At 41.7% G+C, this 21,176-nt stretch overlaps 1 protein-coding gene across 1 annotated transcript in view; it reads right to left on the bottom strand.

The window, feature by feature from the left end:
• Positions 1 to 21,176, bottom strand: part of EDIL3 (EGF like repeats and discoidin domains 3) — a 306,989-nt gene that overhangs the window by 112,166 nt on the left and 173,647 nt on the right. The window contains exon 5 of the mRNA XM_063129643.1: positions 9,107 to 9,220. Coding sequence (XP_062985713.1) covers positions 9,107 to 9,220 — 114 coding nt within the window. The remainder of the gene's footprint in view (positions 1 to 9,106; positions 9,221 to 21,176) is intronic.

Raw genomic sequence — 21,176 nt, 5'->3', positions numbered from 1 at the left:
GGTGAAATCCAGATTGGCCAAAATGGGGATGGGTTAGGTTTTGCCTTCTTAGTAGTGGTACACTTTGTCTACTGCAAGTATGGTTGGGAGTATCTAGGAAGCTGAAGAACCAGACAGTATTTAGAACCACATTTGTAACAATTTACTCCTTGCCACAAATTGGTGCAGAGTTAAAATACAGGTAGTTGGGAAGAATTAAACAGTCTCTGCAAAATAAGTATGGATAACATCCAATGTCTGTTGACCCTTCAAAGGAAATGGCAGCTCCGGCCGTGGGGGTGGGGAGGTGGCATTTGCATCCACCAAGATCTTAATTAAAGAAGTAGCACTGATATAGTCAAGAGTGCAAATTTTATTTGTCACCTTTTCTCCTTTCCTATTAATGCAAGAGGAATGGCCTTAGTATGTAAAACACATTTGTACCCTTGTTTAAATCAAGATATCCATGGAAGGAGTTCCATTCATGGAATACTCTTGTTCATGAACAGGGATGGCCAGTCCATAAAGGTGGACTAGCTGGTCACCTGGGGCTCCAAATTAAGTGGCGCACCAAATTCGAAGGGAAAAAATGAATTAATTTTTTAAGAAATCAAATAAATAATGAAGATGTCATTATTTCAATTCCCATGAATGTACAGAGGGAATATGATAGAGGCTGTGGGGTTGAGCAAAAGACTGACTGGGGATGATGGGGCTAAGTCAGGCTGCCTGCCTGCTCACCTTTGGGACCTGGACCTCCCTCAGGCAATGTGGGATGTCCTCCTGCTCTGCTGCTGCTCCCAGTTGAAGCCAGGGAGTGAGAGCCCCCCCCCCTGAAAGCAGCTGCTTTCTTTGCCCTCAGTGGGCTGAGCCTAGGGGCTGGCAGCACCTTGTTAGCCATGTTGCACCAAGGATGGAACCAGGACTTTTTTTCCAGGGACCCCTCTTCCAGGGCTGTGCTTATCTCCTTTGTTGTTTCTATCCTCTGTGCTGATACAGTGCTTAGCAAAACAACGTTATCGTCATCAACATATGCAATGATATTTCTGCTACCAAGGATGGGTCGGTTGCCTCTTCCTTAAACAGAAAATAGGGGGCAAAATGTTTCTCAGATTACCCAAAACTTCAGTATAGATCTGCCCTTAGGGTTTGAGAGTCAGGGTGCTGATTACATGGTTCCCTAGGGCATCGAGTTTTGGCGGCTAGTCAAAGGCTGCCCCTGCTCATGAAGGTAGGTAACAAATTTTGTAGATTCCCCTTTCCCCCTGTGCCTCCACAAATCTACCTTGAAGGCTGAGAAGACTGTCCGGAACAGTATGGGAAGGATTTTCAGGATGAAGGGGATTTGGGTAAAAATTGCCTTCCTCCTTCTGTTTGGTAAGGCCTCCACTGGATCTCAACTATTCCAAAAAAGGAGGATTTCTTCCATTCACGGAAAGGCCATTCTGAATCCAATACTCTGCCTTTCTACAACATGGTCCTTGGGGGCAGCTAACAATCCAAAATTAAAGAATTCAGATAAAATCCCCATAATTAAAACAATTGGGTGTAGCATCAATAAAGAAAAGAAGAAGAAAAAGCACTGGGCTACTGCCCACACCAGTAGAAAGCCCTCCAACTAAAGAATCTACTTCACATTGTTAAAAATGACTCCTCTCAAGTTTGGCACCTGCAAATAGGACACCAAATTTGGCAGGGACGTTTTTGCTTAGCTGGGGCATATGTTAGCAGTAGCCATCTGTCTGCATGCACATTTAACTTCCACGTTTGACTAGAACCACCATTGCCTAGAGGGCCATGCTGATGGATTGCCAGCCAGATTCCACTCCTAAACCCACCCACTCTTCCACCAGAGTGTTCCTGTTTACATCTGTTGAGGGGTAGGATACTACCCTTGTTCAAAACACCTTAACACATTCAACTGGAAGTACCCCAAGTTACTTCCCTGGAAATTACTTGCAAGTGCCTTTGAGTTTGTAGTCTGAGATACGCATTAATAATGCCATTTATAGTACAACCCTTTTCATGTTTACACAGAAATAAGTCCCTCTGTTCTTCCTATAAGTGTGCCTAAGACAGCAGTTTTAGTAAATCTCGAATAGCTCACAGAGATATGCTTGGCTTCCATAGATAAGAAACTTAAGATAAGCTAGTTTATGCCTCTGAAAATGTACAGAGTTTGAAGTGGCAATGGAGCCAAGACAAAGGGGAATTTGTTTTAAGTATCCACGTTTTATTGTTAAAGAAACAGCACTGATTTTATCCTGGTGATTATAATCATATAAGTTTGATTTCTGTTAAAGGGTATAGAACCCGTGGCCCTCCAGATGTTGGCGTACAAACTTCCACTCATCCCCGACAAATCGTCATGATGGCTATGTCTGATGGACTCCAACAACATCTGGAGTGGAGAACTACAACTTCTTCAAGCCTGTACATGCAATACATTCTTCCTTGTCTTGTCCCTCTAACATATGGAGGCCATCTAGTATTTATTCTATATGCTTCACGGTTGGTAATGATAGTAATATTTCTGCCCTGTTTCAGAATAAGCATTTTGGTCCATTGATGTTGAGCTGTATTACTTGCCTTGCTATACATCTTCAATTATATTGCCCACTGAAAGGTCATCCGCATTACTGTGACCAGCCTACACAAGGCATCATCAAATATAATTTAACATTGCTGGAAGGCACTCTATACAGATAACAGCTTGCCTTAGCTATGTTGCTCTAATGGAAAGGAAGAGTCTTTTCTTTCAAGTGCAGAATGTTGGCCTCCCACATGTATGTCTTTAAAAGTGTATTCTTTCTTTTCTAAAATTTAAGAACAGCAAAAGGCTGCTCCTAAAATATGACAGACGTACTATCACTTACAAGACACATTTACCAAGATTGTTTAAAACATACCGGCTGGACTAATTCTGCAGGAAAGGCTGACAATATAGCACATGTCCTTTGGAAACAATCAGGAATGTAATGCTAATGTGAAATGCTAAAAATGAGCTACGGCAACCATATAAAGCACAACTGCATGCAAACTGCTCTCATTTAAATACATTCTTAAAAGCCACAAAGCCGGTTATTTTAAAAATATATGTACGGGCTTTTTAAACCTTCCAGTAATTGTGTGCCAGGTGGAAATCAGCTAAGGTACCCTGCAGATGTGGACTCCAGGAACCTGCATAAATGTGTTTGTAGGATCAGCGCAACAGCAGCTTAAATTGAAAGGAAACAATGTCTGACATAGATATAAAGGTAGTTCTCAGGTAAGCGAGAGAAGGCTCAGAATGAAGGTTGGCAAGAAATGGGGCAAAGCTAAACTGTCAATCTTAATAGAGGCAAAATGTGTCAGCTGCTGGACTTTGTGTGTTTGATGTAGTTGAGTGCAATCAAAGCCACCAGCATATGGAGGAATTCCACAGGGGTCATTAGAGTCCTATTTTCCCATCACCTACCAGGCTTGCGTGCAGGCAGAGCAAGGAGGCATTGCAAGGAATGGGAGATCACTACATGCCTTGCAAGTGCCATATCATATGGCACCTTTCCTAACCTGGTGCCCTCAAGATGTGTTGGACTACAAGTCCCATAATTCATCAATTAGATGACGGAGGCTGCCTGGATAACGAAGCTGCTCTATTAGGGTGACCATATGAAAAGGAGGACAGGGCTCCTGTATCTTGAAAAGGGAATTTCAGCAAATGTCATTTGTATATTCGGAGAACCTGGTGAAATTTCCTCTTCATCACACCATTTAAAGCTGCAGGTGCCCTGCCCTCTTTTAAAGCTCATCGCAGTAAAGCTGCAGTATGAATGGGCTGTGTACTAGCGGTGTGCAGAGTGGGTCTGCTTCTCTCTGGTTTACTGCCTCAGATAATGGAGGCAGCATATAATCATCAGGGCTAATAGCCATTGATTGCCTTCTCCTCCAGGAATTTATCCAACTCCCTTTTAAAGCCATCCAAATTGGTGGTCTTTAAATATATATTTTTTAATCTCTCTTAGAACAATATCAAACCCTGTAATCCAATTATTCTTATTGAAATATTAGTAGACCTACTTAAGAAAGATTTGTTCTTATGTCCTATTAGCTAAGCTTCAAACAGAATGTGGTGGGCATGAGGTGGTAGAATGGATGGACCTATTTCAAATGGTAGCTGTGCAATCACATTTTTTTAATGTTCTGCTCTCTTAATTGAAACACACACACACACATCTCTTGCCAAGGCCCAGTTTCTACATCTAAGGATTATCCCAGGAAAATGGAGGGATTGTCCCTGCCTGCTCCCGGGATCCCCTGCGTGTCATTTGCATGCACAGGGATGATCCCAGGACGATCCCTGGAAAAAAGGCAGATGTAGAAACAGCCCCAAGTAGAAAACTAGCACAACTATTTGAGAGTTGAGCACTAGAACCTTTATCCCTAATGTGTTAGTTGTATACTTATACTTATACTTTAATACCATAGTATCCTACAGCCTCCTGCTGCTGCAAGGATAGAAACACCTTGCTCACTTTAACAGCTCTGCTAAAACACTTAGTCTTAATTCATACCTGATCTAAATGGCAGGTTTACCACTTCCCTTCGGTTGAACCTAGTGCTGCTCTAGCAATATGAAATTATGTGGGAATTTCTCATGCTGAGACCAGCAGAGTCCACATGAAGGTGCAGTAATGATGGGAGATCCTTCTTTTGCCCTCTCCTATCATCTTCCACAAATATGCAACAGCTTCGTCAAATGAGGGTAGGCAACTTATAAGCACAAGAATAGCTAATAATGAAACCAGTGCTGCATTGCTATATAGAAACTCCCTTATAGCTCCCAGGTATGAAGTGTAGGTCTTCTTATCTCAGTGCCTGCATTTCTGTTATCACAAGAATGGCCCATAAAGCAATTTCATTTGGCTCTATAGTCCTTCCAGATTTTAACCTAGTGTGGCAAAGCTTTTGTCTGCAATGTCATTAAGACTTTTGTCGTTGTTGTTGTTGCTGCTGCTGCTAACAAAAGGTTTCTGTGTGTGAGTGGTATTCTTCACTTTGTTATTAAGTGTCTCTTCGGGGTTTGTAAGTAATATCCTGGCCCATAGCTATTTTAAGAGATTGTATTATAGAGCCTGACCCAACTGGGAAGGGTTCACGTTGTGTTCTTAAATCAAGGGTCTGGAACCGTTTTCTGCCTGAGTTTGGAGAAACTCCTGGGGGGGGGGCGCATTCCAGTGGTGGGTGGAGCCAAAAGCAAAAGAGGTGAGTCCAGGACCAATGGGGTGACGGCAAACTACCAAAACGTATCTGCATATTTCAGTTTAAATCCTTACTGCCAGCACCTAACCTTTGGAGAGGCATGTCAACCTTTTAGAATGTGGAAAGCAATGTGCAAAGTGCTCAGTGGTTGTGGGAAAGGGGCTGGGTCCAGGGGAGGGGGGCATGGCTATCTGGAGAACCCAAGAGGGCCAGATTGAGACCCTAGGAGGACAAAATCTGGCCACAAAAACTTGTGGTTCTGCACTCCTGGCTTGTATCCCAGATCCACACACCTCCGGACAACTGTCTGCAATATAGGCTCAGACCCTGATAAATCATAAGTTGTCCATCCCAGATTTAGAGCATGAAAATGCTAAATGCGGGAAGAGGACGCTTCTGTGGTAATATGCTCAAAGAGCCAAACTACATGAGGAAATGGAGAATGAATGGATCATCAACCATCTCTGAAATGTGCAAATAGTAGCTACTGTGTGGGTATGTGAAGCTAATCCAGATCAGGACCATGACACTGAGTGAGTGAGGAGGGTCTAACCCTTCTACTCTGCACCATTTCCCCCATGAAAATTGTGCCCCAAAGCTGCTATTTGCCCTGTCGAAACACGTATTTCTTTTTTCTTTTTTTACTAACATGGCAAAAAGCAGCTTCGAGGGAGCAGATTTTCAATGAGAAAAGATGTGGGAGAAAGGATAACACTCCCCCCTCCCACAGCACCATGATCCTGATTGCCTCCTTGCCAAAACTCCTTGTTGCTACCTGCGGGATCGCGTTCTCCCGTACAATCCGTCTCGCACACTCAGGTCCTCTGGGAAGAATCTACTTCAGCTAGTACAAACTAGATTAACAACTGTTACCCAGAGGACCTTCTCTTCTGCTGCTCCCAGACTATGGAATGGCCTGCTGGAGGAAATTCATCAACTTGACGGTCTTTTAGAATTAAAAAAAGCAATAAAGACTGATCTATTCCGGCAGGCCTATCCATGACATTTTAGAATGTTTTAATGTTTTAATCAGTTTTAATGTGTATTTTATATCATGTTTTTATACTGTTTGTTTTATACTTTGAATGGTTTTAGTTTTTATGAACCGCCCAGGGAGCTTTGGCTATTGGGCAGTATAAAAATGCAATAAATAAATAAATAATAATAATAATTGCAAAAAATAAAGGCATCCAGAGATGCATAAATGAATCACTGTTGTCTTATCTAGATTGGGAATTCAAGAAGGCCATTGTCTCCAAACCATGATCATGTCCCATGAAAAAAGAATGTGCAAATTTCATGTATATAATAGCTGCTTAGTTATATTTGATGTAGGCCAAATTCTAGACATATAACATGGCTACAAGTTTTTGGTTGGATTATATATATAAAACTTTCTGGGCAGTGAGTTACAATCATGCTGAGAAAAGGCTCTCCTGGCCAGTTAAAAAATATCCTGAATTGAAGTGAATTTCAAAGCAAAAGAAAAATGAGTGAACAAACAAACATCTCAACAAAAATACATCTAGGACCAAAAACTGAATCGGATGTCTTTTTATAAATCTTTTCTAACGCTCAATGACAGTATTTTAAGGATTCTGAGACTATGGTGAGAAAATCTTGGTTTAACCGGAGGTAGGTGTAATCAGTAATCACAGATTTACGTAATTAGTGTGACAGCTTTCAATTACATAATTATTGTAAATATGTGCAACGATGCAATTAGGATTTGTAATTGCAGTGTGTAACTACATAATTAGGTGTTATGACATGGTAAACTCTTGTGAAAGAAAGCAGGTGCCCTCTTCCTTTAGTGCTGTAGTTTGCGAGAGTAATGTTGGAATATGACTAGGAGCTTGCATTTTAATATGAACTCTACTACAGCTAGTTTATGTTTATAGCTCACAAATGAATGCTAAAACTCGGGAAAATGGTGCCAAGGTAGTTAAGAAAGATGCAATTGGCCCTCTAAACAGGAGTATTTCAAGGTTCTGTAGACAGTACATTACATTAAACCCCTGCCCACCATTTCATTTACTCACTATAACATATCTTAAGAATTCAGAGTAGTTACATATAGCAGGATAATGAAACAGTTTTCCAGGAAACCTGTGTATAATCTACAAAGTGCATAGCTATGCTATGCAGAGACTGAAATAAACATGTGTGAACATGTGTAGAGGGTTAAATACTACGTTAAATGAGTGGATCTCTGCTCATACAAGAGGAGTTTCCCATCTCCTTCCCAGTGCAATCCCTGAATGCCCCCAATTTACTCCGGAGGGTTGCCCAATCATCTGGATAGCAGATCTGGTGTGTATGTGTGTTGGGGCAGTGTTGGAAGAGGAGCTACAGTATTCAATCTGCCAGTGGTGTCTGCTCCGCTGGTGGAAAGACGTCACTGAATACCACCCATTTACATATGGGTAGATATAAAATTAATTTTCTCACTCTACTTAATGCTAATATTTATAGAAATTGGGTTAGATCCAGACTTAATCATTTTAAAGGCTTTTATTTCTTGTTGTGAGTTGCCCTGATAACTTTGCTATGGAGTGACTTGTAAAAACTGTAAAATCAACCAATTGATAAACTAAGGGCCTTGCTAGACGAGGTCTTAGCGCGCTGTGAGGCCTGGTTTCCCTGCTGTGCTTCCAGATGACACACAGGGGAATCCGGGGTCAGGCCGCGCTGAAGCCTGCCTTAAGCCGGCATAAGCAAAGTCGAGGCCGGGGCTGCGGAACGTCTAGCAGGGTCCGTGGCTTTTTGCGGCTACTCACTTACTCACGAGTAGCCGGGAAAAGCCACAGACTGGGCACAGCGCTCATACGAGCACTGTGCCCATCGTGCCAGGGGGGATCCCGGGGGGGGGGAAGAGAGGGGCAGGGGGAAGGCCGGACCCGCCAGGAGAGAGGGGGGAAAGCCGGACATCGGGGATGGCACAGGGTGGGGGGGAAAGCTGGAGAGCCGGGGATGGCATGGGATGGGGTAAAGCTGGAGAGCGGGGATGGCACAGGGTGGGGGAAAGCTGGAGAGCCGAGGATGGGATGGGGGCGAGGGAAGGATAATTTTTTTTAAAAAAAACCCCACTTACCTTGTCCGGAGTCTTCGGGGCGCACGTGGCCCCTTTAACACACATAAAAAATGGCCGACGCTGCAGGACTTCCAGAGTCCCTGCGCGTCATGCGTGTAGGAGGCGGGGCGGCGCACGCTGAAGTTAGCACGCCGTCGCCCCGCCTCCCTGCCGGCTTATCCGGCATAGTCTAGCAAGGCCCTAACACACCACTCTATCAGTAAAAACACTTGAGAATAATTAAGCAATCATACGTATGATTTGGTGGTATTTTTTGTGGTGTGTGGCAATGTTCTATCAATGCATTTTTATTTATTTATTTGAATTTATTACCTTTATGTCTTGCTGTCCCTTCATATTGAGCTCAAGGAGGTAGAAAAGGAAAAAGATGCAACTGAATTGAAGGAACAGAAAGCTGTGGCAAACAGTACATGCTCCATTGCTGGGACTGATTATTATAAAAATATCCTATTTAAATCAGGATTTGAGGGGAATGTCATGCATGGCGGCATCAATAGGAGGAACAATAAGGAATGGAATGGAGAAAATCCTCTGATCCCTAGTCTGGCTTAGTTGCAAGATGGGGAGAGATTGTTGATGAGAGTAGCTTTGAACAAAGCATTACGTAGCACAGGCATCAATCAAAACTCTGGCTGGAGGACATGGCATCAGCTTGGCCAATTTTAGACTGTCTTCATTTAAATAAATTTGCATCTTATTAATCCTTAGTAGATGTGGCATACAGTCATTTCAGTTATTTTGCTATACCAAAAGAGTGGGGTTTCAATCTATACACTATAAAACTATACTTACTGTACTGGCAGTTTCTTCCCATAAATTCACCGGGACACTCGCAGGAATAGTTAGCCACGAGATCTGTACAAATGCCACCGTTCTTGCAGGGTTCAGCTTCACATTCATTCACATCTGTGGGGAACGCCCAGTGACAGTGTTAAGCTGTTAGTCAAGAACATTTTTTTTCTATTTTCACAATAAGAAGTCAGACACTTTGTGCAATTGCATATGCTAAATAGTACTACAAACAGATTTTCAGTGATAATGCACAAACAGTTTATCAATGGCAAAAATGCCATAGGCTTCCCTTCTCTCCAATACATAATTTAGGGTCAGACAATAGTTTGCCAATAAATGGATAGGGTGTGATACATCTAAAGTGAGGGGCTTCCTCTGCATTGGTTTCATTGGGAGACTTAGCTATATGCTCAACTCTCTCCAACTGAAATTGATGTGAAACTTTGGTTGTACTGAACTGTGATCTAAGCAATAACTGAGACAAGCAAGTACATTATTGACTATTCCAGAATCTCAGATATTGCACACTACTATTGATTTACAGCAGTATCAAAACATAGTGGTAGTTTGCCAAGTTGCATCACAGTGCTTACAAAACAGGTTGCATTTTTGTTGTTTTTCTGAAATTAGAGTTTATAAAGGGGGGGGAGCCTTGAAAATGCACACTCCCTTTCACCAATGGAATCTCTCTCTCTCTCTCTCCTAGCATGTCTTGTCCTCCAGATAACATTGACAGAAATTAATCCTTTGGGCCTCATGCTACGCAGAAAAATATAGCTATTTCTTCAACAAGGCTATTCTAGAAGAGCCTCAGTTCAGTCAATTTTATTTAGGTTCATTGTTTGTGGAAATTGAGATCCTCCCCACACAGGCAGATTTTAATGGAAATTCTATAAATCCTACAAGTGGGTCAGTATAGTTTTTTGTTTCCATTAGGTGGATGTGATATGAAGTCATATGGTTTTCATAATCACGGCCAGCCCTACCATTAAGCAGAGTGAGGCAGTTGCCTCAGGTGGCAGTTGCTTGGAGGTGGCAGCAAGGTGCTGGGGAAGAGAGCTGTGGTCCATGCAGCCTGCCCTGTGCCACCTAAGCTAGCCTTCTGCCTTCAGGAGTGGTGGAAGATGCTGGTCCATTGGCAGTGTTGAAGAAAGATTCAACTGCTGTTGTACATGGAATAGGAGGGGGCACCATCTTGACCTTTGCCTTAGCCAGCATATGTCTGATGACTTGAGCTGGCCCTGTTCATAACGGGAGTGACATGTGGGCACATTCCTATGAGTAAAACGTATTATCAGATGTAGGGATGTCAGAGAAATCCACAATGGAATCAAATGAGTTTGGATTTCTATGGATCTATCCTGCAGATTACACAGCGGACCAGCTTTTCCCGAGTCATATAGATTCTGTAGACTTGTGGCTCAAACTTTTAGGCAACTTTAGTCATAGAAAAAATGTCATAAGAAAAGAACACCAGCCAAAAATGTACATTTCCCCATATGCTCAAGCATTAAAATGTGCAAAGGGGTGGGGGAGAGATTTGTACATTTAGGGAGGAATTTGTACATTTTCGCAAATGTAAATTTGTGCACCTTTGGGAAAATGGAGAAAAATCCGGTTCTGTCAATAAGCAGGTGACGGAACGAAAGGCACATGATAATCCACGAAATGCACACAGAATGGATTCCATTAAATCCATACATCCCTGGTCAGAAGCAACCCTGAGTCTATTAAAACTGGATCTTTCCCAAAGGGTGTGAACCCTTTATTAGTTGAAAATTAAAATATTTCTGAATGAAATGGAAAGACCTAATATTTTCCCCACCCACCATTTCTAATTGCCTTCAATATACACTGGGATAGAAATCTTAGTAATTCCATTAACTTATTTCCCATGTAATTTCACACTTTAGAAGTATGCCTTCGGGGCAACAATTCCTACCATCTCCCTTGAACCTTATTACCATAATTGACTCTTTATATATAACCAACAGTTTGAAATATTTATTATTATTATTTCAGTGGTTGAAAATAATAACAACAAAGAGATTGCATTAATGAAAACCAAAATGTTACCAGTCATGACTAGTTAAATAGTTCAAAATTGTAAGAATACTTAAGTCTACAAACAGAATAAGGAATTATTCTAAGATAGCACAGTATTTCTTGTGGAAGTAAACTAGCCTATCAGGTGCTGCTCATAATCTGGTCACTTGTCTATGGTAGTCCCACAATACCTCTGGTAATGTTTGTCAGGTACTAATGGAGTAAGATGTAATAGATCCCTGTGAAGTTTTACTGTTTATTGCTATATAAGTGCAGTTTGGACTTTGGATAGTAAGTGGTTAATTCTGTTGGAAGGGGGAGTAAGTGCATGGAATATTGGAGTGGATGCTGATTGGCTGTGAGATTCAAGTGTGTGGCAGTTAGCAGTTAGAAGAAGCAGTTGAGAGAAGAGTTGTGTGTGGAGAGTTGACAGAGTGAGAGAGAGTCTAGGTTTGTTTGCTGAAGGGGTTTAGAACAGAGTAGGGACAATATTTTATTGTTTTGGGGAAAAGAGGGAATAGGAAGAGAAAACAAACAAACAAATGACAAAGTTCAAAGATTAGGCCAGATGTTGTGGCCATCTAAGCAGATATCTGCTGTTAACACTCAGGCCAGATTTACACTACTACTTTAAATGATATTGAAGTGCACTGATAACTGTTCGGACACATTACACATTCTATATGCCACTTTTCTAGTGTCATTTCCTGCTTTTATTCCATATCATCCAAAATACTGCAACAGTTGTCATTGTATGCGCTACTTGGTATAAATGCAAAAGAAGGATACAGCGTCACCATGATGGGATTGTATAAATATGTAGAACTGACCAGGTCTCACCGTGGAGGGAATGCAATGGAGGGAAATGAGTCCTTTCCAGAGCCTCCAGAAAACACACTTTCCCATCCCCCTCTGCTCCAATGGGGCCTTTAAAGCTGCCATTGGAGCAGGGGCAAGGCACACTTTCCAGAGCTTCCGTAAAGTGTGCAAATCCCCACAAATTCATTAATGCAGTGCGGGAGGGGGGAGGGCACAATCCCGGATGCCAGGGAGGAACTGCAGTGTTTAAGGGCATTCACAAGCACTTGGGCATGGGTCCAACCTTGCTCTGGGTGCTTCTGATTGGTTCCTAGAGGGTTGGGCATGGGGGTGAAACTACTGCACTCATGGACCCAAGTGGATGCTTACAACATCCCAACTCAAGATGGAGATTGCAGACCGAATGGCAGTAGTAGGGGTCACAGGTAGCAGATTACACCTTGCATTTTGGACAAAGAAGCAATGGCTGACCTCATTTCTGAAAACAGAAAGGGTGGCTGTAGCTAAAGTCTGTCATTCACCTTGGGTAAACCACACCAGTTTACAGGTAGGCAGAAAGCAAAAGTAAAGAGAAATGTGATGGTCTTTATCAAAGCTGGATATTAATTTTAAGTGATACCCTAGGTTAGAAATCAATTGAAGCCAAATTGTATAGTGCTACCTTGTGACCTTGGAGAATACCAGGCAGGATCTAATACAATAGCAGTGCTCCTGCCAGTTCTGTTGCACTTGTGGACCTACTGCTTACACAACAAGAACTAGAGCAGAAACTCTTATTTCCAGAATGGAACAGCTCAGCAGAGGTCCTTTGTGAAAGTGGTAGGTCACAGGTGTCCTAGACCACCTGGTGGCTCACTGCACGTGGTGAGCAGGGTCAGGCAGTAGCAAGTCAGGTTGGGCAAGTGGAATGTGGCATGGATGGGGATGAGTTCACTCAAATCTACTAGCACCTCCATGGTCCATTTTGTAAGTGTGGAGAGGTTCTCTCTGCGCTAGCTACAAGGGGGAGGGACATGGAGAGAAGTTTCCTGGCCATGAAGTCGGAGTCGTTTTTCTGACCTCATGGCCAGGAAACTAAAAAATCCCATGTCCCCCAGATGCTGTCTAGGGGACATAGGATTGCTTCCTAAATTAATCATGCTGCTCCATCTTGCTGCTCCGTGTATTGCTCTTATTGTTTTCAATACAGTATTTCCAATGTGATTTGAATAATTATATGTAAACCACTTAGGGATTTTATTATATTTAGTGGTATATAAATATCAGAAATAAATAAATTGAATGGTCTAAAACAAGGTAAGTGGTGGAACTCTCAACTTTTTACCAGCCTAAGTCTGCTTCTCACATGCAAACTAACTGGGTTAGCATCAAGGGTAGGCATGGTTGAGCACCTGCCGAGGACCCGCAAACCAGCCAGGGGCCACTGACAAGAGCCCTCTGGACTTGTTGCTCCTGTTCCCTGTTACAACCCACTTGTTTGCCTGCCTCTCATTCTGGCCCAGGGAATGAGAGCAGTGAAAAGAAGGAAGGAGCACTAGATGCCACTGCCTCCTTGCTCACTGGATCTCTGCCTATCCATCAAGCAAGTGGTGCCAAGGCAGGGAAAGAGGATAAAGAGCAACAGCAACTGTATCCATGACAGCGGGCATGTAGACTCACTGAGGGAGGGGTTCTATAGTTGCCGACATGGCCTCCAAACCCTGGGCCAGATCTATACCTCATGTCATATTGAGACGATCCCATCATGGTGGCGCCATATTCCTCTTGCATGTTTGTACCTCGTAGAACACACTATGACATCTGTTCTGCTAATTTGGATAATATGGAATAAAGAGCAGGAAATAACTCTAGAAAAGCCTTATATGCAATACGTAATGTGCCCCAACAGTTATCAGGACACCTCAATGCCGAAAAAAGCACCGCAAACTAGCTCCAGAGTAGTATACTTTGCTTTCGGTCAGACTTTAGTGTTACTGGGTTCTATAGTTCTGGAACAGCTACTGATAATGTCTCTTTGACTGCCATCCTGACGTAATATGTGTTTGTGTGTGTGTGTGTGTCTCGTCCTTTCTGCACCTAAAGGTGATCCCAGAAAAATGGAGGGATCGTCCCTGCCTGCTCTTGGGATCCCCTGTGTGGCATTTGGATGCACAGGAACGATCCAGGGATGATCCTGGGGAAAAAGGCAGGTGTAGAAATGGCTTTTGTATGTATTAGATATATAGATATATCTTTCAAAGATCTAAACTCCAACTTTTGATCAAAGTATTCCCAGGGCACTTTACCACAGAATATTACTGCACAATGCAAAGCAATTGATTCATCTCTTGGTGAGTTGACATGATGTTAACAGCTCTCCCCAACTCAGTGGTATTCCTGCCATCTTATGCTGCTGCTTGTCATAAGCCTAGGGAAAGAAACCCCCAGGATGTATTCTGCAAGGCAGCACCAAGGGATTCTGTCACTAGAGAGTAGGACTTCTCTTCACGCAAGCCAGATGGAATGAATGCAACCTTCGTGTGGGAATAGGAAGGGAAGTCTATTGGGCCAAAACCATCTCAAGACCCCTGACAGTTCCACTGTTGAGCTGAAGCATAATTCTGCCTAGCCTACAAACTGCCTAGACAACAGGCTGCCTGGGAACTATAGAGAAGCTTCTCTGGACTCCTCTGAGCTATTATCCTTCCCCAAAGGCCTGGTGTGTTGTATAGACCCATGTGGCTTACCTATTATATAAAGAATCCAGTTTAAATGCAACTTGGGCCATGTTAACATATATCTTCATCATTCTAACTATTTATTAAATTAAACAGAAATTCATCATTTCCCCCACATTCACATGTAAAAGCATCTGGCAATTTATATACAACTTGATCCATTTCCCTTTCATATGGATAAATTATGCCAAGCTTCCCGTTTATTTTGTTTTAAAGAAGTCTGGTTTTCTATCCAGTGTTTCCCCCTATTGATACAATGCTGAGAAATATGTCATGACATATTACAGACAACCGAAGTCGAGCCATTTTGCAGGAATCAAATGTCCAATAGGAACATTTTCAAAAAGCTGCCTGAACCTGAAGGGTAGCCTGGAGAGACAAAAAAGAGCAATAAATATTTCCTTCTCTCTAAAGTTTTGAAGAGGAAAGGGAGCGATTGTGCTGATCTGATATAAAATGACTTTTTCACTCTTTCAAAGGAAGAAAACAAACTGCTTTTTTGAAAGAGAATTGAAATAAATGTATACTTTCTAAGAAATTGGGGGAAAGGGATAACAGAAAAATAAAATGCACCCAAGGCTTAGATAATAGCTTTTGCTTGTTTGAATTCATAATCTGGAGCACAACTGAAAATATTTACATAAATTGTGTGTTTTATGATAAGTGTGCTGTACTGAGTGATAAAAATGAGAATTAGCATATAAACTGGCATTTGGGCCATTGTATGAGCTCTTATCCAGGCAAAACCCTCTATTGATGGAAATGCCATTTTTCATTCAATAACTAAGGGCTGCTATATAATGCTGATTTAAAAGAATTATTTACTTAAGCTTGAGGCATTTAAAGGAGTCACCCTCAGAATCCTGTGTAGAAAACTTCAAACAAAGTTCCTGAAATTGTCCAATGTTTCATTGTCAGTAGAGCAATGGGCAGAGTGTTGGATGTGGTCTTCAAAATCCTTCACAGTCACACCGGGTGGTCTTGAGCAAATCATGATTTTTCAGGCTTGCCTAACTTACAGGGGGATTGTGAGGATAAAATGAGATAACCTTATGTATATTGCCCTGAGCGTTGGGAAACAAACACATGTGACAAACTCATACAAATAACAAAAATAAGTAAATCACCACATGCTGTCAAAATATAAATGGACAGGTTATTATAAACTGTACTAGCTCAACATATAGATGGTGCAAGAGTCAGCATCTTGTGCTTCCATTAGGAAGGTCAGGGTACTGTAGGTTGGGATTGTGTCATCTGATCCCAACAACAACCTCTTGGGATTAATTAGGGGGAGTACAGGGTTGGGATGTTCTGTGCCTGCTCCATGTCAGCTTCACATATGTTCATTCTTCTCATTTCTGTTCCTTCGCATTTCTGCATTGATCCACACATTAAAAAAGAAGAAAAGCCTACACAAAAAGTTGCATTCAAATATAAAAGAGATACATGTTGTTATAGGCATTTTGGCATTTTTTTGAGCTGAGAAGAGCATTGCAATATTTGGGGAAGTGGACAAACCAAACCATAACTGTGTTTCAATCTGTATATTTGTTAAGGAAGTGAGAATCAGAATGGTTGGCTTAAAGGTGTTCAAAAATTCAGCCTCTGCTGAAAGCAAGACCAAAAACAGAGCCTTAATGGGCAGATCTCAATGAATGGATAAACAAATGCCTTCTCTCATATGTACCTGACTTTAGGACTTTAAAGTCATAACCAATACCTAAATTGATCAAGCAGCAAACTGGCAGCTAGTGCAATATTATATCTTCCTTATTTCATCCTGAAGTAAGGAGGCCAAATTCTGCACTAGCTGTTGCTTCAGAAGAATCAGCAGCTCCTTATTTTATTTAATCTAATCTTATCTTATATAAGAATGCAGTAGTGTAATGCTAATTACTAGAGATCTACCAGACCGATTTTGCTCGTTTTTGTTTTAAACTGAAGCTTGAGAAGTATAGACTTTGTGGAAATTTTTGAAACATTGAAAAAGTTCAAAGCTCAAGTTTTGGGCAACTCAGGAAGGGTGAGGGATGAGGCAAAGGGGAGGTTAATGAATATGCGCCACACTGTACAAGTAACATGTGACACAGTGTGTGGGGGCACAAGTAATAATGCTTAGTCCTCCTCCGAGCTCTTAGAGTGCTGAGACAATGAAAGGCCAGGCACAGATTGTTGGGAAGGGGGCTGAAGAAATGTCAGTTGGTGAGAGTTAGAGGAAGAGAAATTGAGGAAAAAAGACTGAAATGACACCACAGAGAGAGAAGAGAGAGAGAAACCTTATATCATATGTTTTCAACTGCAAACTTCAAGAAATGGTAAACAATCTTTTTCATATATATATATATATATATATATATATATATATATATATGTGTGTGTGTGTGTGTGTGTGTGTGTGTGTGTGTGTGTGTGTGTTGTTTTCATCTTTGCTGGTTTATTTGTAGTACATTTGTATTAAAAGTATAAAGTTGGCAAAAGCTGTAGAAAAGCTTCTTTCTTTCTTTTTCCCCCCTAAGGTTTTTTTTTTTTGCACCAATGCAAGTGCTTCCGTATACTTAGGATCACCCCAGGGCATTGAGGGGAGGGAATGCAGCCACCACAAAAAATAATGGTGAGGAAAATGTGAGAAAATTCTGTAAAAGTGTCCTTTTATTTCCAGGGGTAAAGAAAAAAAAACCTCTCCCAGGCTGCCTGATCTGAAAATGCCCCATGGGAGGAATGAATTTATGATGCCTTCCCTTGAGTGGGAAGTATGGGAAACCAAGGAGGCTTCAAGTTGTCAGAGAGATGACTGTACAATGAAAGACAGGACACTCCCCACACACTCCTCAGACATCTCATAAGTAAAGTAAGCACCATAACCCTGAGCTGAACACATGGGAATTTCTCCAAAATTTCTTCTCCTTTTAATTTCTTTTCAGAAGCAATTTCTTTTCTATCATATCGGATAAGAATGGTCAAAAGTTTCTTGGGAGAAATTTTCAGCACAGCATGAGTTAAAACCTCCTTAATTTCACAATGGTTTTCCCCCTCCCCTCCAACTAAAGTTCATTGCAGCAGGCCAATTTCAGAAGGTGCCATTTTAATTTGGAGTTTCAATTTGGCAGCTGTTTAAAAGATGTGTTAATTTCCTTTCACACTCCACAGGGTTGGCATTAGTTTAAGAAAGGGTATTAAGGGATATAGAATATTAATCGACAATATATAATATTTAAAAGGCCTTTTATAGAGAGGATGTGTGTTGCATAAAGGCTGAACTGCTACCACCTTTAAGAGAAGGAAAAAGAAACTGAAGCTATTAATTCTTTGCATGTGTCAAACCAGGGCTAAGGTTGTAACAAGTCCCCCCGCCTTGTCTTGAACAGATATTAAAGAAGACATTTTGTACAGTTAAAATGTCTTTGCTCGAAGACTCTAATATATCTGAGAGGAAAATCATGAACAATTTGTAACTTTGCTTTGCAGCAGTTGTTAAACTAATCTGACACCTGAAAACTGCATGCTGTGGGGAATTCATAATGCAGACTCAACTGTTCATTCAAACTAAGTTTGTATTTATGTCTTCTTTACTTGCTCACTTTTTTCTGATTAGTAAAACGAAAACACCCTTAAGCAGTTGAGAAATTCCAAAACTTAGTTGTGGGACGGACGCAAGAAATAAGAGATGACACAAGTGCTGGAATTAAACTGGGCCACATTTATTCAAGATCTGCAAAGGGTTACCCTCGGGCATCCAACCAGGCCTGTGTCAGGCCTTACTAAGCGACGGGGTGAGCTTTCCAGGACCAGCAGGTGGCGCTCAGTATCGCCGCCCTGCTGTCCATCCCCTACGTGGGGTGGGAGACCTTCCCTTGTCACCCCCAACCCATGCCCCCCCGGGCTCAAGGTGGGTGAGAGAGGTTGGTCTCCAAACCTGAGGGCCGAAGCCCGGTGTTTAGCAGATGAAGCAGGGTTGAAGGAGGAAGCGGCTGGAGATCCTTTGAGGCGGAGGAAGAAGCTTCACATCCAGGAGCAGCCGAAGCAAGAGGGCTTGGGAGGGGTGAGACGCCTGCTTTTAAAAGGTCAAAACCCCTCCCAGCCCCAGTGGCACGAAATCCTGCAAATGCAGGATAGCCACGTCTCCTCCTTGCTCCTCCCACAAATCCCTCCCCATGCCCAGGCTTTGCCGGGCATGGCAGAATGGGCCTTCTGTGGAACAAATCAGAATCCAGCAACCGTGTGGCCTGTAATGTAGAAGAACATCTCAGCCCATAGGGTTCCATGGGACATTGGGACAGCACCCTCTAATAGGTGTTGTGTAGTGTAATGTCAACTGCACATGGCAGGAAGAATCAGGATATCTGAGAAGAAGTGGGTTTTAAGAGGTTTATTTTTAAATGGAATAATGTAGGGAAGGAGCGGTAGACACACAAGAGTCTCACGTCGTCAAGATGACCCGTTAATTTCCGTGAGTGGCTAGTCACGAGCATGCTATATATCGTTCGTTTAAAGAAGCCCTATATGTCACCTTGACTATTTGGAGGAAGGGTGGCATATAAAATAGGAGAAATACAATTTGGGGAGGAATGCACAGGTGTGACATAGAATTTAATGAGGTGGTTAAGCAGCCTCAATTTGAAAACTCATGAATCCTTTCCCACTCCAGGGAGTGTCTAGAAACAATGCATCTGTTACATAAGGTCTGGTAATGGTAGTAATGATCAGCCTGCGTTCTCCCTTGCATACTTTGTCACAGAGCTCAATGCTAAATTATGTCATGTTATTACCAACTGCATTTGAGACATATTGGATTTCTTTCCTGCCCACACTAATTGCATCTCAACTTATGAGCCCTCATAAGTCACACGCAATATGTGCCCACTGGTATTGCCACTGAAACATCAGAAGCTTTTGAGGCATATTGAAAAATTAATAACAAGGCACAGCTGTCAAGCTTGGCTTACGAAATCAGTAAAAAATTAATAGTGATGTGTTCTACAATTTACATATTAATTATATACATGACCCACTACACGTCCAAAAAGGTTAGAGAATCACAGAAATGTTGTGTTGAGATTCGTTAGCATGGCTTCATCGCTGTTGTTTGATGTTACAGTTTGGAGATAAAACTAAATGATAGGTTGGACACGTAGAAATCTTAATTCTGAAAGACATCACATGCTTTGGAATGAGATCACGTAGTTTCTGTACTCCGGACAAGTTCTGACAGAGCACATATCTGAATTCTAATGAGTCTGCAACTGAACACATAGACAGGGAAGCAGGAAGGAAATATCTAAGGTTTTCAAAGCCTGTATGAATTTATTAACCGAAAAACTGATTAAAATAGCGAACAATTTTGTGAATACGGTTAATCAACTAGATTATACTCACTAGATAATTTTAGTCTATGCATATTAATCCTTTGTTCAGCTTTCAAAAATGAAGCCAGCTCAAAAATTACAAATATAACCTGAGGTTGGAAAAAATATTTTAGGTAATAACAGTTTGCCTACAGTTGTATAGTACACTATCTAATACATAAGGAGACATGGGTAATAAATTTAGAAATTGATAGAAATTTTCAAATTTTAACAATTAAATCAGAAAGGAATTCAAAACATGTAATTCCACAAAATTTGTGAAGGTGTACCCACTTTCAGCCAAATAAATGAAGTGTGGGGAGGGTGTTTGGGGCTGGGAGCCTTGTGTGTGTGTGTGTGTGGACACTTCCCATACTTCCTTCAATTGGATCAGAACTTTAATAGCTTTGTTTCTACTTTAAAAAAGAAAAAAGTTTCATTTTCAGATTGCTCTGAAGAAGAGCCCAGGGTAATTCACCTATGCTTTCCAGCCACACATATATCTTTCTGAAGTTCAAAAAAACCACTCATTCCCCACATGCTCAAAAATAATTCTACAAATTATAAAGAAATATCCACACCAACACAAGTTTGGGGTAAAATACAATGCCTTGGCTCTCAACATAAGTTAACATAAGGAAATTTACAGAAGGAAAGGGTCTCATCTTCTCCTACCCGCTCCTCAGGATACCTCTGTGTCAAGGGCTGTCCTGAACTATGTTGGAAGGGAGAAATTACCACAAGTTGAGTAGACTTTAATTCTGGTAGTAGGAAATCATGGTGTCACAGATCTTGCTCCAGCTGCCATGGTTTTAATTTTAAAATATGGGGAATGCAGGGAAGAAGAGAGAAAGGCCATTCCTGCCTTCACAGGTGACAGGGTTTTGTTTTTAAAGAAGGATCTGCTCCTCTGCTGCTTCAGTAAGCACCCCCATTGTTACAGCTCCTCCCATCATAAATGGTCACTCCCTGTTTCAGGACCAAAACACACATTAGTCTAAAGCAAATTGACCTTTATTGTGCAACAGAAATTGCAAAGTGGTTTGGTGTGGGAGGGCTGATCCAATTTGGGGTCTAAGTTGGTAGGGGGGAAGGTTAAGTGTCCCATACCCCCCACACTAGAGTCCTAATCCAGACCAGACC

This window comes from Elgaria multicarinata, chromosome 6 (assembly GCF_023053635.1).
Source record: "Elgaria multicarinata webbii isolate HBS135686 ecotype San Diego chromosome 6, rElgMul1.1.pri, whole genome shotgun sequence".
In the NCBI taxonomy this organism is placed as follows: domain Eukaryota; kingdom Metazoa; phylum Chordata; class Lepidosauria; order Squamata; family Anguidae; genus Elgaria; species Elgaria multicarinata.
Note: the sequence above shows the minus strand (reverse complement) of the source record. Positions and strands in the feature narration are given on the sequence as shown.